The sequence below is a fragment of the Denticeps clupeoides genome, unplaced genomic scaffold (genome assembly GCF_900700375.1).
Source record: "Denticeps clupeoides unplaced genomic scaffold, fDenClu1.1, whole genome shotgun sequence".
Taxonomy (NCBI): Eukaryota; Metazoa; Chordata; class Actinopteri; order Clupeiformes; family Denticipitidae; genus Denticeps; species Denticeps clupeoides.
In genome coordinates, this window is record NW_021630083.1 from 491,168 (window position 1) to 507,305 (window position 16,138).

General features: G+C 48.8%; 2 protein-coding genes across 7 annotated transcripts; both read right to left on the bottom strand.

Annotated features, from left to right (window-relative positions):
- Positions 1 to 28: 28 nt before the first annotated feature.
- On the bottom strand, positions 29 to 3,482 carry amdhd1 (amidohydrolase domain containing 1). Its single transcript, XM_028968365.1, has 9 exons — positions 3,310 to 3,482; positions 3,120 to 3,226; positions 2,976 to 3,040; positions 2,589 to 2,866; positions 2,283 to 2,508; positions 2,088 to 2,212; positions 1,655 to 1,748; positions 442 to 602; positions 29 to 364 (listed from the first exon to the last, which is right to left on the bottom strand). Exons 1-9 carry the CDS (start codon positions 3,444 to 3,446, stop codon positions 247 to 249), a joined length of 1,311 nt encoding a protein of 436 aa, XP_028824198.1. The 5' UTR covers positions 3,447 to 3,482; the 3' UTR covers positions 29 to 246.
- A 1,447-nt stretch (positions 3,483 to 4,929) lies between these two features.
- On the bottom strand, positions 4,930 to 15,851 carry LOC114782425 (glutamate receptor 1-like). Of its 6 annotated transcripts, none has more exons than XM_028968280.1 (16): positions 15,319 to 15,851; positions 15,011 to 15,145; positions 12,999 to 13,238; positions 12,704 to 12,888; positions 11,329 to 11,382; positions 11,095 to 11,253; positions 10,842 to 11,009; positions 10,666 to 10,770; positions 10,477 to 10,587; positions 10,191 to 10,397; positions 9,702 to 10,114; positions 8,972 to 9,170; positions 8,612 to 8,859; positions 6,982 to 7,096; positions 6,533 to 6,667; positions 4,930 to 6,422 (listed from the first exon to the last, which is right to left on the bottom strand). In XM_028968280.1, exons 1-16 carry the CDS (start codon positions 15,401 to 15,403, stop codon positions 6,279 to 6,281), a joined length of 2,703 nt encoding a protein of 900 aa, XP_028824113.1. In that variant the 5' UTR covers positions 15,404 to 15,851; the 3' UTR covers positions 4,930 to 6,278. The 6 variants fall into 6 exon arrangements, 4 of the variants coding, with proteins under 4 accessions (XP_028824113.1, XP_028824110.1, XP_028824111.1 ...); XM_028968277.1 differs by lacking the exon at positions 6,982 to 7,096 and adding an exon at positions 7,353 to 7,467; XM_028968278.1 differs by lacking the exon at positions 6,982 to 7,096 and adding an exon at positions 7,353 to 7,467 and having other exon boundaries at positions 15,220 to 15,343.
- Positions 15,852 to 16,138: the final 287 nt, after the last annotated feature.

The following is a 16,138-nucleotide window of genomic DNA, read 5'->3' on the forward strand; positions in this document are numbered from 1 at the left end:
TCCCTGTCACTCTCTCACAAACAGACATACACACACACAAACACACACTCCCTGTCTTTTTCTCTCACAAACAGACACACACACACATTTCTAGTGGAGAAAGTATTTTTTATGGTAAATTAAATCTCTGATATCGCTAGTTCATTCAGATTTTATTCTTGTCTCGCTATTGAGAGGAACGTTCCAGCAGATGTTTATTAGACCAGGAGAACAGGAAGTAGAACATCTGCAGCAGGGACTGAGCTTCTATATTTGACTGTGATTTGTCATGATGTCGCTGTTCTCATAAACCACGCTGCCTTTGATGATGACATATTGTATGAGTTCTCCATGTCCTCCCAACTGGTAGATCAGATGTTCCCACCTGTGAGTGGAGATGATTAGATGAAATGGAGGAATTTTCACTCAGGACAGAGAAGATTCTGCGTCATGTGTACCCACCGGGGGGCGCTGATGATCAGAAGGTCTCCTTGTTTTCCAGGTTCCAGTGATCCGTGAGTGTGTGAGAGTCCCAGTGTGTATGCAGCGTTGATGGTCGCAGCTGCCAGGGCTTCATTCAGGGTCATCTTCATATTCACACAGGCCATGTGCATCACTATGGGCTGAAGACCAATCAGTCTTTCATTTTCCTTTTCTAGTTGAATTATGTGTGTGTGTGTGCGTATTTGTTTGCGTATGTGTGTGTGTGTGTGTGTGTGTGTGTTTTTGTGTAGTTTGTGTGTGTGTGTGTGTCTGTGTGTGTGTGCATGCATGTGTGTGTGTGTTTTTGTGTGTGCGCGTGTGTTTGTGTGAGCGTGTGTGTGTGTGTGCGTGTGTGCGCGTGTGTGTTTGTGTGTGTGCGTGTTTTTGTGTGTGCACGTGTGTTTGTGTGAGCGTGTGTGTGAGTGTGTTTGTGTGTGTGCGCGTGAGCGTGTTTGTGTGTGTGTGTGTGTTTGTGTGTGTGTGTGCGTGTGTGCGCGCGTGTGTGTGTGCGTGTTTTTGTGTGTGCACGTGTGTTTTGCGTATGTGTGTGTGTGTGTGTGTGTGTGTTTTTGTGTAGTTTGTGTGTGTGTGTGTGTCTGTGTGTGTGTGCATGCATGTGTGTGCGTGTTTTTGTGTGTGCACGTGTGTTTGTGTGAGCGTGTGTGTGAGTGTGTGTGTGTGTTTGTGTGTGTGCGCGTGAGCGTGTTTGTGTGTGTGCGTGTGTTTGTGTGTGCGTGTTTTTGTGTGTGTGTGTGTGTGCGTGTTTGTGTGTGTGTGCATGTGGTGTGTGTGTGTGTGTGTGAGCGTGTGTGTGTGTTTGTGTGTGTGTGTGTGTGTGTGCGTGTTGTTTGTGTGTGCACGTGTGTTTGTGTGAGCGTGTGTGTGAGTGTGTGTGTGTGCGTGTTTGTGTGTGTGCGCATGTGTGTGTGTGTGTGTTTGTGAGCGTGTTTGTGTGTGTGCATGTGTGTGTGTGTGTGTGTGTGAGCATGTGTGTGTGTTTGTGTGTGTGTGTGCGCGTGTTTTTGTGTGTGCACGTGTGTTTGTGTGAGTGTGTGCGCGTGTGTGTTTGTGTGTGTGTGTGTGTATGTGTGCGTGTGAGCGGTTTGTGTGTGTGCATGTGTTTGTGTGTGTGCGCGCGTGTGTGTCTGTGTGTGTTTGAGTGTGTGTGTCTGTGTGTGTGCGCGTGTGTCACCATGGAGCAGCAGTAGGCGTTGGGGTTGAAGTCGCTGCCCAGCGCCACGATGACTCCGCCCTCCAGCATGTCTCTGGCCCGAGGCGACTTCAGCCTAAACACAGAGGTGAAGAAAGTTAAAAGATTGTTTCAATACAGCTGATATTTACCAGACGCCCTTATCCTGAGCGACTTACAATCAGTAGTTACAGGGACAGTCCCCCCCTGGAGACACTCAGGGTTAAGTGTCTTGCTCAGGGACACAATGGTAGTAAGTGGGATTTGAACCTGGGACTTCTGGTTCATAGGCGAGTGTGTTACCCACTAGGCTACTGCCACCCCATATTAGATGTGTGTGTGTGTGTGTGTGTGTGTGTGTGTGTGTGTGTGTGTGTGTGTGTGTGTGTGTGTGTGTGTGTGTGTGTGTGTGTGTGTGTGTGTGTGTGTGATCTACCTCAGAATATAAGCTGTAGTTGGTAAAAGGACCGCTGCGGTTCTTGCTGTTGCCATGGCTGCGATACCCTCATCTGTCACCTCCTCCAAGTGGCTGATAGCTAAAGCACCAAGCTCCGCCCCCAGCTGCAAAGACATCAACCCTGAGTAATAGAAATTTGGAGAAACACACACACACACACACACACACACACACCTGTGCTGCATTCATGGGGTGCAGCTCATCTCCATGGAAGTTGATGTTGAGTCCCATCCTTTTGCCGGCCTGCAGGATGGTGCGGGTGGAGTCCAGATCGAACACGCCCTCCTCACAGAAGACGTCAATGTTGTCCACGTGGATCTCGCCACTGGACATCTTCTTCTGCAGGAGCGGCAGCTGGACGTCCACCACGTCACGTGTGGCCTCGGCCATGGACTTCCCCCTACACACACACACACACACACACACACCTGAGTCTGACTCTGCCGCGTGTCCAACATGGCGTCCCTGCCGATTCAGTACCTGGGAACAGCATGAGCGCCGCAGTAGGTGGCAGAGACGCCCATGGGCAGCGCCCGCCGCACGTCCTCTATCACGCGCAGCATCTTGAGCTCGGCGCGGGCGTCCAGGCCGTAGCCGCTCTTACACTCGGCCAGCGTGGTGCCGGCGCGCAGCATCCGCCGCAGGCGCCCCATCAGGCCAGAGGTCAGCCGCTCGGCGGACGCCCGGCGCGTGTGTTCCACGGTGAAGTGGATTCCTCCGCCGGCGCGGTGCACATCCATGTAGGTCGCGCCTGCAAGCTGAGGTCACACACACACACACACACACACACTTCAGACAAGCTGGTTGAAGAGTGCTGCAGGAGGCTAATGCTAACGCTAATCCTAGTCATTAGAACAAATACAAAACCTTCATGGAGAATTCATGCACCCGGTCTCCATCCCACACTGGGTGTGTATGAGCATCAACCAGACCTAGAGGAACCAGGAGAGAACATCACAGATGAAAAAGCGTTCCATCCTCATACAGGAGACAGTTATAGCAGCAGCTCACCTGGAATGATGCACATCCCAGCAGCGTCCAAGACCTTATCAAAAGAAGCTCCTCTGAACTGAAGCTCGATGGCATCTGCTGGACCGACAGCCGCAATCAGTCCGTCCCTGAAATCCAGAATCAGCGACGTGAACAACACCAGCTCAGACCCCAGTGCTGGGCACTTCTTGAATGAGACCAGGGTTCTCACCGCCCGATGACCACGCTGCCATTCTCAATGATGACCAGCTTCTCCATTCCCTCCTTGGTGAGGAACTTCTCCCCAGAGGAACAAATTAAAACCACTTGGCTGGCATTCTTCACCAGAAGCCTGAAGTCGTGGGCCATTTTCTGACGCCTGTCCGATCCACAGCTGCCAAAGGTCCCAGTGAGACTGGCTGAGCAGGACCAGCCATCGGTTAATCATTTCCCAACGCTGGACTTCAGCTCCTCACGCAAAAACAACAGCTGGGGTCAGCAGATCAAACCACCAGCGCTGCAGCTTTCAACTGTTCTGTAGACCAGACCATGATGAGATCACTGATTACGACATGAATAAGAAAAGACTCAGAATGAACAGATCATGGCATTGTTGAAAAGGAACTTTAATGAAAGAACCAATGGAAAGGAAGCATGTGGAAACCGAAGATGTTTGTACCACCATCTGATGTTCACTAGATGGCAGCAGGAACCAGGCTGCAGCCGTCACCTCGACCACATGAGGAACAGACAAGGACTCTGAGGTCAGCAGAACCGAGTATGTTGCTTTAAAACAGATCAAGGGGTCAGAGAAACACAAAAGCAGTTTAACCCCTTTTTTACAAGAATTATTTCTGATGTTCTTGGTGCTGCAGTGTTCAGGTTCCGTCTGAGGTCTTCAAACAGTGACAAAAACATGAAAAATGTCAGCCGAAAGGCTCTTATTCTGGAGAATTTTATAAAAATCACGCCAGGAGGGCGGTAATCTCCTCTTGGTGCTTCTCAGAGCTCCACTCAGGTTGATTAGAGCGACGCTCAGCTTTAATGGAGGCCGACTGTGAGGAGGAGATAAGCAGGAGTTCAGACGAAGAGGTCCTCGCTGGGATTAGAATAATTGTCAGAAATGCCACGGCAGCACTTACCCTGTGGTTCGTGCGGCATAGAGCTGAGGTGTGAGAACGCAGCTCATCCAGGATGAATTATTGTTCTTCTACCCTGCTGTCTCGTTTTCACAAAAGTTAAAACAGCAGAGGGGGAACATGAGAAGATCCTGACCTTTTGGAATTTCCAAAAAAGCCCGTTCGTTTGTACGGAAGCAGCCTCCATGGACCTGATAATTCCAGATTATCCACCCATCTTCAGAAAAGTATGTGCTCAGGGTTCATTGCTTTACTTTATTTTACTTGGCAGACGCTTTTATCCGAAGTGACTTACAAGGAGGAGACACCAGCAATTCCCATTCGGTTTCCATAAATTGCGAGTTACAAAACCAAGAGCCCTGATGAGGCCCAACGTGTCAAGAAGAAGAACGTGCTGGGGAATTGTTAAGTGTGTGTGCGTGTTGGACTCGTCTGAAATACTTTTTGAACAAGTGGGTTTTCAGCTGCTTCTTAGAGGTGGTGGACGTCTCGGCTGGTGGAATAGAGCAGGACAAGTCGTCCCACCAGCCAGGGACAACGAAGGAGAACAGAGTCCGTCTAGTCTTGTAGTCTCGTACCTTAGCTGTTGTTTTTGCGTGAAGAGCTGAAGTCCAGCGTTGGGAAATGATTAACCGATGACTGGTCCTGCTCTTGTATTTTTAGGTTCATATTAAAGTCTGGTGCAAATAATGAAATTCAGCGACACAGAGATGTTCTCGGTTAGAAAAAAGTCTTTATTCAGTTTTGTTTCTTTCATTAACACCAACAGGAACAGTTCAGACATGGCCCACGTGTACCTGTGATGGGAATTCTGTCCCAGAGTCTACGTACAGGCATGGGTAGAAGCCCACCAGCAGCCCACGGTACCATCTGAAGCTTCTGAGTTCCAGTTCTTAATCCATAGAAACTTGAGCCTTGTTTTAGAACAGGCCGGTTGAACCGGTACCGCTGGCTGCAGGTCATCAAGCTCTGGCCAGTAGAAATATTCAAAAGTCCTACTTTACAAACCTACTGTAAAAAAACGTTGTGCACACAGGTCCCTGTGCCATGGGTTGATGACGGACTCACGCGGGGAACACTTTTAAAGGAACGCAGCAGAACCGTTCCTTTACGGCAGTGTGACGATGGACTGGGGGAACTTAATCTAGAAAAATGATCTCAAGTGCAGGAAACGATCTAAGAACAGGTGACACAGTGACCTCACACAGAACACTATGGGAGAAGATCTGAGGTACGGTTCCTCCAACAAGGGGTTGCAGCAGCACAAACAGCCTCATATTTACACTCCAGACGGTACGGAACGGAGGCTTTAGAACTGGCTTGATATGTTTCAAGTGATACGCTTACGTTTCAGTCCACATGAAGCTGGGTTTTTTTGGGAAGGTACAGGACTTTATAACCACAAAATGTGGAGTCTACAAGCCGTGGCAGCTGGGTGTGAATCTAGAACGTTCTTGTCTTTACCTTCCAGGATTTTTATTAGATCACTGACAGGACCACCAGCATGGAGATCTAGCTTCCGTTTCATCGTACACAAGATGAACCACGGCTGCGATGCCACTAAGGTGTTTTTGTCATTTCTGTTCATTTTCAGAAATACCCAGATGCATGTGGACACGTAGCATCATAATCCAACGTACAGCAGACATGTAGATTATTGCATAACCTGCACAGTATGGAGGACAGATTTCAACTGTATTTCATCAGTTCTTTCAATACGATATATTTCTCTCATTTACATAAAACATTTTGTATAATTGGATTAGTTCATTAGCTTTTATGAAAACATGTTCTGTTTTCAGAAATTAGTTGTTTATCATTTCAGTTCTGTGCATCTATTTTTATTTATGTAAGTAGATTTAGAAAATGATATGAATGTAACATTTAGATCTCTCCATTTTATATGCATAAAATATCTAAAATCTAACTATTACATTACGGAAGTGAACTGAGTGATTTTGGGGGAGCCTGTCCCGTGTAACAGAGTCCTCATGTCTGTATATCACTAGTATAACATGCTCGTCTGCAGGACGGGGTGTGGCCTGCAGGTGGAGCAGAGGGACTATATCCCAGAAGCCCCCAGGCTGAGCCCTGCAGGGTGGGTGATGCAGCTCTGCATGGCTTTAGGGAAGTCGTGGGCTAAAATGCGTCCGTTTTCCCCTCCAGCAGTTAAAGCAGAGCATCGCACGGCTGCTTCAATCGAGTGCTGGTGGAGGAGGAACAGGAGATCAGGAAACGTTCTAATACATAGAACTCTAGATAGACTGATCGGAACGTCCAGACAGTGTCTGAAATGATCCAGATGGTGACACACACCTTCATCCTCTGTGACTCGGCTCGAGACTTGTAACAGAACTCCACAAGCGCTACCAGCATCGCCAGCCCCAGTCCTCCAATCAGGATGTAGAACACGCCCGCCACGTTACTGAGGCTCAGAGCGCTGGTCTTATCCTGCAGGGAGAAGAACACACAGACATGCCTGTCCTGCAGATACACACACACCAATCATCTACAGATTGCAGGTTCTAAGTAGGTTCTAAAGCAGAATCCTGTTCTATCGTACTGTGACCTTTGAACCCAATGCAGCAGTAAGGGGAGACGATGTTGGCTGATCTAAACCTGACAGTGGAACTATTTACACAGTAGAGCATTCCTGCTGCAAGCTCCAGAAGAGGTAGAACACAGGAACTGCAGGGGACAGGGTGTGTTTGGGGTCAGAGGTCAGGTTTGGACTAGAGGGGGACAGGACCAGGGTGTGAACTGACCTTTCTTCCGGAGTCCTGGCTTCCACACTCGCCTTTATCGTACCACCATTTGTTTTTCAGTTTGTCTAAGACGGCCTGCTCATTGAGCTTCAACACCGCTAGGTTTACTGGGATTCTTCAACCAAGGAAATAACATAAATAACATCAGCCATGTTATTTTATGTTATTCAAATTCATTCACATTCACATATAACAGTGCACATGAACAACACACAGTGCGTCATCATGGTGTAGTGATGCGTGGCCATTCACCACCCATCACTCCGGGTACCTGGCAGAGCTGCAGGCGTGAGATCTGATTGGATGAGAGATTGTGTGGTTTGGGGTGCTGCTCGGGTGCCAGTTACCCGTTACTGTGGTTACCCGCTGACCTTGGAGTCACCTCCCCCGCTGCCGCACTCGCCCTTGTCGTACCACCATTTGTTTTTCAGTTTGTCCAAGAGACCCTGTTCGTTGAGCTTTAACACGGCCAGGTTAACGTGGTTTCTTCAATGAGACAATAAACAGAACCGTCAGAACCAGGAAGCTCTCCTGCCTGCACAACTCATCTGTGGGGCCTCATCAGAACAGCACAGCTACGCTGTTTTAATCATTAGAACGTCTGTTATGGTGGGTTCTGAGCCCCTCGGATGGGTTCTGCAGGGCAGATTCTGTGTGGATGTCGGCACGGTTAGATGGACAGTGGACGTACGTTCAGATTTTACCAAGCAGTAGAGGAGAACAGACACCACGCATGTTGACTAGGTTTGGAAGGACATGCTCTGAGTTGAGCTGCAGATGAACTGTAGAATCTGCATCTATTTCAGTAAAAGGGAGGATTCTGAAGAGCATCACTGGGTGTCTGTGGAACTCGGTAAAAGCTGCCGGCTCGTGGTTACGAGGTTGGAGTGAAGATGAGGGCTGAAGAGATGTGGCTGCAGGTGAGATGATCGCAAAAAGACACACAGTGGACACACCAGACACCTGGTGGCATCATATCTCACCAACCATGACTTTATCCTGAGTTCTCAGATTACATCATGCAGGCTCGGTTCTACTTCATACTGTTCTCACCATGGTGCAGATGGATTGAACTGAAATTAAATGATGGCGTGGAACACAAACAAACATGAACTAACTGTGGAAGAGACAAAGTTCTGGCCACTCATGTCCACTTTATACATCTCATCACCATGATATGAATATCATGATTCATTTCTCAGGGTTCTTCAAGTGGCCAAAACCAGACTTTTCTAAAATGGTTCACATCTAAATGGTCAAGCTTCCCTGCAACTGTCTTAACTGTGGACATGCAGACATGGAAAAAAGACAGAAAGATGGACGTGTGGTAAATGACCCAAAACCGTCCAGAGGAGATGGAGTCAAGACTGGACACTGCTACAAAACCAGGACCAATCCAATAAAACTATTTCAAAAGTGAACAAATGTGAAATAAAACATGTCAGGCTAAAGCTACATTAGCGCTTTTGCTAGTGGAAGACAGATTTTAAGAGAATTTTCTTCTCATCTCATCTCCATCTCCACCACACCGTCATGTCAATAATGATGTCACCATGTATGAATGATGTCACCACAGTCTACATGCACACTGCGGTCTGAAAAGTGCTCTCTGGTTGCAGCCATGTTTCACCTTAGCGGGGATCCTTTGGGCGTGGCAATGCCATAGCCTTTGGAGTCCAGGTTCCCGCCCACTTTCATGGTGTCACATGGCCTGCGCTGCTCGATGTATTCGTTCATGGTGGACTCCAGCAGGTAGGCGTACTTCCCTTTGGACTTGCGCACGCGGATGACGCCTTCATCAGTCGTCTTCACGAACACGGAAGGGTCAGCTGACTTCATGTACGCCCACATTTTCTCAAAGACCGCAATCTTCGATCTCTAAAGAGGAGAAAGGGCCAGGAGTAAAGACCACTGTAGACCATCAATTTTGTCCCCTGAATCCGGCATCAGTTACACGAGGAACTCCAAATTTTGTCCGTAGGTATCTCACCCGGAAGAACTCTTTAGTGGACCCAGCGTCCAGAGTCCCATATGCGATCTCTGTCTGTTTGGCCAGATCTTCTGCGCTCTCAATGGGTGACACCATGCGCTCCACGGTGAGGAATGCCGCCAGGTTGGCCGTGTAGGAAGAGATGATGATGAGGGTGAAAAACCACCAGACTCCGCCCACTATACGTCCGGACAGAGACCTAAACACACACACGGTAAAGGCTCAAGCTTTGTAAAGGTTTTCCTGCATAAAGATTCCTCTCAACAAGGTTCTGCTTGAAGTCTACACACTAGTTTTACCGACTCCGATCTAGGCGGAGCGTCTGAGATGTTCCCCTGCAGCCGTTCAGCCCCCTGACCGCCTTTTACAACAATCAGGGATCCAACACGAATTTTACTAACTGGTCCCAAACCTCACAGGGAGAAAATATCTTCCAATCTGGGACAGCGAGCCTCAGATCAAACGCAAGGTTAGAAATGTAGGAGACTCCGACCTCAGCTGCCCCCTTTGTGATAATTGTGATAATGATGTGTCCTTATTTCACCAGCGCTGGCCACGTGACGCGTGAACGCGACTGGAGGAGCAGAACATTCATGGCCCTGATTTTAATGACTGCTGAGGAGATGTGTGTGTGTGTTCGTTAATTAGATTTTTTAATTGATGACCTACACGCGGGCACCACAGAAAACCAGAGAACAAGCCCCAGTACCCATGATGCCGTGGGTCGTACCGTGGGGAAATGTCACAGCCCTGCTGCATGAACGCTCCCAGAGAGAACCAGAGGGAGTTGAAGATGCCGAACTCGTTGGTCTGCTCCAGACTGGCCTGTGGTGGGGAGTTGGCAGCGTTGGCGAGCTGGTTGGGATCGGACTCTGTCGGGTCCTCGAAGTCTTCAGCGTGCCACTCGTACGGGCTGAAGCGGCTCACCAGGAAGAGGACCACGCTCACGCCGATGTAGGCAAACACGATGCACATCCAGATCTCATAGGCCAGCGGGTCCAGGAAGGAGAACACCCCGGGCTTGGACTTGGTTGGCTTCTTTATCATGATGGAGATCCCCAGACTCATGAAAGGCTTGGAGAAGTCGATCACTTCCTCCCGCACCAGTGTGATGGTCAGGGGCGCCACGGCAACGTCCGCTTTCTGCGACATCAATCAACCTTCCATGAGAACGCACCCTGCTTCATCATCAGAAGTCCAGCAGGAATCATCTACTCACCCCATACACCAGCTCTCCCACCATGCCATTCCACATCTTGGTCTCGGCGTCGCGGGCGCCATACTTCCCGTCAGACACGATCTTCAGCTTGTAGCGGTATCCGGCGTGTTTGGCGATCTCGGCTGCCAGCTCCACGATGTAGCCCTCGTACTTCTCGTTTCCAACAAACTGTTCGTGGTTTTTCTTCAGCATCACGTACGGAGATTCCTGCGGAGAGACCAGTCACAGAGAGATCTAGGTTCTCTGTACTAGAACGTCGCTTCCAGGCGTGTTCAGAGGAGCTCACCAGAATCGTGGTAACTATGTACGTGCGGTTCTGCAGTCCGTACGTCTCGTTACTCCAAGAGGGATACATGGACGTGCTGACAAAGTGCTCATCTTCATTCCAGTAGCCCACCTGCAACCCCACAAGTTCTGTCACTCCAGACTAGAACCGAACACCAAACACATGCTGATGGAGGAGGGGGGTCATCACCTTCTTCAGGCCGGTGGGCTTCAGCTCCATCACTCCCACCGTGTAGTTGGTCCGTCTGCCTTTTTCGTTAAACTGGATGTGTCCCGTCAGCCCATCAATCCGCACCTGTCAATCACAACGTCAGTCAGCATGGCCCCACGCACTGCATCATGGGAGCGTGCGTGTCTCGAATGGACCTGCTGCAGAGCTCTCTGGATATCGATGCCCTGTCCCCACGGCGCAGGTGGGTTGGCGAGACATTCCCCAGCGTTGCCACGGCGAGAGATGTCGATGCGCTGCCGCCGGAGGTTCTGGAAGGCTGTAGACATCACCTTCACCCCGTCATACGTCAGAGCACCTGTATACTACACACACACACACAATCCACACGAGACAGTCAGGATGCTGTTCTCGAGGAACGTGGTGGACAGAACCTCATGGTGTTTCTACCGTCAGGCTCTTCCTGCCCAGCTGGGCGTCCTTGTTTTCGAACTCCAGCCACTCCTGCAGGATTCTGCTCACACTGGGGTTACCGCTGTTCACCAGCTGGAAGCCCGTCACGTTCGCCTCACTCTTCCTCAGATCTGAGAGGTCAACGTCCAGGAATCCCTGCAGGACACAGCAAACTCCTGAGCAGGATCATCCTCATCCATCTGATGAGAGCTTTCATGATGGTTTACTCACCATATTAGCCAGTATGTAGTGGTAACTCTTCACGTTCTTTCCTTGTTCAACAATCTGAAAAATTAAAAATAGATGATTGAGATCTTATTAGGTCCTTATTTGTTTCATAATTAGACATAAATGTCCTCTCTGGTCTCAACCCCAGTCTCAACTGACAGACTGAGGCTTTACGTTCTCTCCCTTCCTGCACCTCAAACCTCACTTCCTGGTGATACACTCTCAGCCCGACATTCAGAAGACCCAGTACAGGAACGCCATCAGCAGTCTGAGAAGAACATGTGATTGAAGGTTCCCTGTGTCAACGCCATGTGTTCACATGGTCCAGGTTACCCTGTGTGGTGCTCAGTCTCAGTTCTCCATACATGTGGTGTGTGGTGGTTGGTTAATTGCAGAGGACACATCAGAAGATCTTTGATCAGATCTACATCCATCTCAGCATTTCCATTTACCACTGATCAGTGACCCAATTATTCTCAATCTGCTTAATAAAATAGATTTGATCTTAACATTATTTATTTTACTACCATATCTATCCACGTAATCGGAAGGTTAACAAACTCTTAAAGCCCTGGTCCCGTCTCCAAAAACTTTGATGTGTGTGAGTGTGTGAGTGTGTGTGTGTGTGTGTGTGTGTGTGTGAGTGTGTGTGTGTGTGAGTGTGTGTGTGTGAGAGAGTGTGTGTGTGTGTGTGTGTCTGTGAGTGTGTGAGTGTGTGTGCGTGTGTGTGAGTGTGTGTGAGTGAGTGTGTGTGTGTGTCTGTGAGTGTGTGCGTGAGAGTTTGTGTGTGTCTGTGAGTGTGTGCGTGTGTCTGTGAGTGTGTGCGTGAGAGTTTGTGTGTGTCTGTGAGTGTGTGAGGGTGTGTGTGTGTGTGTGAGAGAGAGTGTGTGTGTGTGTGTGTGTGTGTGAGTGTGTGAGTGTGTTTGTGTGAGTGTGTGTGTGAGTGTGTGTGAGTGTGAGAGAGTGTGTGTGTGAGTGTGTGTGTGTGTGTGTGTGTGTCTGTGAGTGTGTGGGTGAGAGTTTGTGTGTGTCTGTGAGTGTGTGTGCGTGTGTGTGAGTGAGTGTGTGTGTGTGTCTGTGAGTGTGTGCGTGAGAGTTTGTGTGTGTCTGTGAGTGTGTGAGTGTGTCTGTCTGTGAGTGTGTGCGTGAGAGTTTGTGTGTGTCTGTGAGTGTGTGAGTGTGTGTGAGTGTGTGAGAGAGAGTGTGTGTGTGTGTGTGTGTGAGTGTGTGTGTGTGTGTGTGTGTGAGTGTGTGTGTGAGAGAGAGAGAGAGAGAGAGAGAGAGAGAGAGACATGCCTGTGGTGATGACAGACGCTGACATTAGTTATTTACAGTGACCCTCTACACTCTTCAGCAGGCTGTATGTGTGTGTGGATACCTTCTTGAGAACAGATGAAAGTCTGTCCAGCTCACAGTCGATGATGATCTGCCCTTCTTTGCGCTGGTCCAGGTCCTGAAACAGTTTGAGGAACGAGGCCTCAGTCAGAGTCTCCAGGTTCACTGATGTCACCAACCAGTTCCGTTCAGCCGCTACGTCCAGAACCTTCTGAAGCATGGTCAGTCCTGCCAGCAGAACATCTTCAGTATTAAACACTAAGCACCGGTGAGTCAACGGAGATGTTGTGATTGTTTGTATTATGAATGAACCTTTGCTGATGAAGGTTGGATTGTACCTGAGTCAGAACTGTACATGTAGACGAACCGGCTCCACCTGTAGTGCTCAATCGTCCCAACCAGGGCGTCCTGGAGCTCCGGCCGCAGCTGGATCACAAACTGATTGGGCGTCTCCAGTGGGAAGCTGGGCGTGACGAAGCAGACGTGCAAAGCGCCACAGAACGACATCAGCATGTTGACCGTCTTCCGGTCATAGACCCCGATGATGGCGTAGACGCCCTTGGCGAATTGGGAGCAGACTGGAGGAGAAGTTCACAGCACAGTTCATCAGTGTAAACTCCGAGTGACCCCTGACCCCTGCAGTCACCGTACCTACAGACCAAGCAGTAGATCTGTAGGTACAGTAAAGTAGAAGACTGAACCTGTTTCACTTATCCTGGTGGTGCTCATGGTGGAATTATGGGAAGGTTCCCAACCTGAAGGGATGGGAAGCAGGACAGAGAATTTGTGCTACCTAAACGAAGACTGGTTAACAAGGCCTGGTTAATTAGGACTGGTTAGTCACACCTTGTTAATGAGGACTGGTTAGTGAAGCCTGGTTAGCAAGGCATGGTTAATGAGGTTTGGTTAACAAGAACTGGTAGGCAAAGCGTGCTTAATAAGGACTGGTTAGCAAGGCCTGGTTTATAAGGACTGGTTAGTGATGCCTGATTAATGAGGACTGGTTAGTGATGCCTGATTAATGAGGACTACTTAGCAAGGCCTGGTTAATGTGGACTGGCTATCAAGGCCTAGTTAATGAGGACTTGTTAGTGACGCCTGGTTAGCAAGGCATGGTTAATGAAGTCTGGTTAACGAGAAATGGTTAGCAAGGCCTGCTTAATGAGGAGGGGTTAATGATGCCAGGTTAGCGAGGCCTTGTCGGGTAACTGGCTCATGCCCACATAAACCTCTTAAAGCTGCTGCTCCTCTGATCCCCATTTCAGTCCATCAGTAGAAGATCAGAAGAGCAGCATGGGTTTCCACCAGAGCACATCAGGCTGATACCACAGTTGCCATAGTGACAGTCCAGACACGCCCAAAACACCACAGTTCTTCTGCCTTAGCCGCCTATTTCTATTCATTTACCAAACAGATTGAGGGTGTTCCTGCCCTCAGGCCAAATCTCAGCGTGACACACACACACATATGATTCCACTCGGCTGAATGGAGATCATCAGCACTGCCGCTTCATCAGGAAGATGATGAAGACTTTCACACTAATGGCTGTTATCTCAATTTCAGCAATTTAATCCCTTATAAATGTAAAAAGAACACCATAGCAGCAACGTTGTGATCACTTTTAATGATCATGAAAATGGGGCATATCACACAAATGAAAATTGTCATTTTCAACATTTTGTTCACAATTCAGCTGTTAAATTGCTCTGTTTCTGAGTCCACATTGTGATTTTTATTATGATCTGGTGTAGCATCCTGATCCTGCAGCACTGTGACCCCAACATAGCTGTCAATTGGAAGATGAACAGAATCCTCATCATCTTCATCACCACCATGCTAGATCTATACTCACATAGATCTATACTCATTACATATAATGAAAAGTTCACATTTTATACTGAAGGATCTAGTGAGTTAAACGTGTGTGTGTGTTACATGCCCCCTGTGTGTTAGCTATTACAGCAGACATATGGGCCTGTGATCTGTCAGTGCTGCACTCCATATGCTAACACACACACACACACACACACACACTCCCCCTTTCACTCTTCCTCTCTGTCACTCACTACTGCTGCTCTGCTGAGATACAGGCGACAGTTGAAGTCGGATAATCTTGATCTATGAATGAATTGAATTCCTGCTTGATGTTATTTTTTTATTTGTAAAATGTATTTGGAGGAATGACTGCAGGGTAATTTCACAAATTAAAAAGTATTGATTCATTCGCTCAGATTGTATAAGACTGTGGTCTGCAGTTCGGTGTCTGAGCTCCAGATGATGCGAACCTGGAAAATAATTTCCCCTGGATAAACGCATCCAGTAAAAGTACTGAGCTCCGCTCCTTACTTACAAGCGTAGGTCATGGAAAAACTGTTCCCCAGCTTCACCATGTCCACCTGCGGCAGCAGTTTGGGGATCTCCTGGTGATGGGAGAGTGCAAAGCGGAAGGCTTCATATTCGTGGGAATCTGTTGGGAAGAGCCCCCCTGTGAAAGGAAGCCAGGAATAAATAGGATGGACCCGGACCGATGCATCACTGATCAGTTCATATTCCACGTGCCTTGCTGATCACTGCTGATCATTTTTTCTGCATTATTCATCACCGAACATCAAACCTTTCTAGTGGCTTCATGTCCGTTTTGGTCTCTGTGCTCCATACCTATGTTGATGTTACTTGGAAAACTTGAACCAGAGCAAAATCCCAGGAAACTGACGCAGACCACGGAGATGGAGCCCAGCAGCATCTTTCCCCACGCATCGGAAAAAAGAAAAGAAAATCCAAATTTCCGATCCAGAGCATGAGCCCCTACCGCATCCCCCTCATTCCACGCGCGCCGCGTTCCGCCGTCTCTGAGCTCCGGAGGCTGCCGCTCGTGCAGATAATGATGATGGTGCCTTTGTGTTCTGGTCTCCAGAGAAAAGGGATCAGCTCGTGAAGAAGACCCCCCCTCAGATCCTCCCCCAACCAAAGAGCTCCACTCTGCTCCCCTCTGATTGTGGAATGATGTGAATAACCTGGCATTTAGTGCCGTAGCTGCGGCTCAGCATCACTGCCTCTGTTACCATGGAGACGGGAAGATGCGCAGGTGATGCAGCGAGGATCTGTTCTCACTGATCGCTCGTTTCTTCCCAAATCCCTGCTGTAAATAAGGAATAACGTCCAGCTCCGTAGCTTTCAGGTTCCACGTTCTACATCTGTGCGTTCTAGACCAGGGGAACAGGCTTGGGTTCTCAACAGACTGTAAATATGGAATAACGTCCAGCTCCGTAGCTTTCAGGTTCCACGTTCTACATCTGTGCGTTCTAGACCAGGGGAACAGGCTTGGGTTCTCAACAGACTGTAAATATGGAATAACGTCCAGCTCCGTAGCTTTCAGGTTCCACGTTCTACATCTGTGCGTTCTAGACCAGGGGAACAGGCTTGGGTTCTCAACAGACTGTAAATATGGAATAACGTCCAGCTCCGTAGCTTTCAGGTT

Excerpts from the sequence above, each read along its gene's own strand:
- amdhd1 (XM_028968365.1), bottom strand. The coding sequence starts at position 3,446 with ATGGCCCACGACTTCAGGCTTCTGGTGAAGAATGCCAGCCAAGTGGTT. Across the intron at positions 2,867-2,975 it reads TGCATGAATTCTCCATGAAG|CTTGCAGGCGCGACCTACAT; the intron begins GTTTTGTATTTG and ends GTGTGACCTCAG. Across the intron at positions 603-1,654 it reads ACGCCTACTGCTGCTCCATG|CCCATAGTGATGCACATGGC; the intron begins GTGACACACGCG and ends ATTGGTCTTCAG.
- LOC114782425 (XM_028968280.1), bottom strand. The coding sequence starts at position 15,403 with ATGCTGCTGGGCTCCATCTCCGTGGTCTGCGTCAGTTTCCTGGGATTT. Across the intron at positions 12,889-12,998 it reads CATGTACAGTTCTGACTCAG|GACTGACCATGCTTCAGAAG; the intron begins GTACAATCCAAC and ends TTCTGCTGGCAG. Across the intron at positions 10,771-10,841 it reads TCCAGAGAGCTCTGCAGCAG|GTGCGGATTGATGGGCTGAC; the intron begins GTCCATTCGAGA and ends TGTGATTGACAG.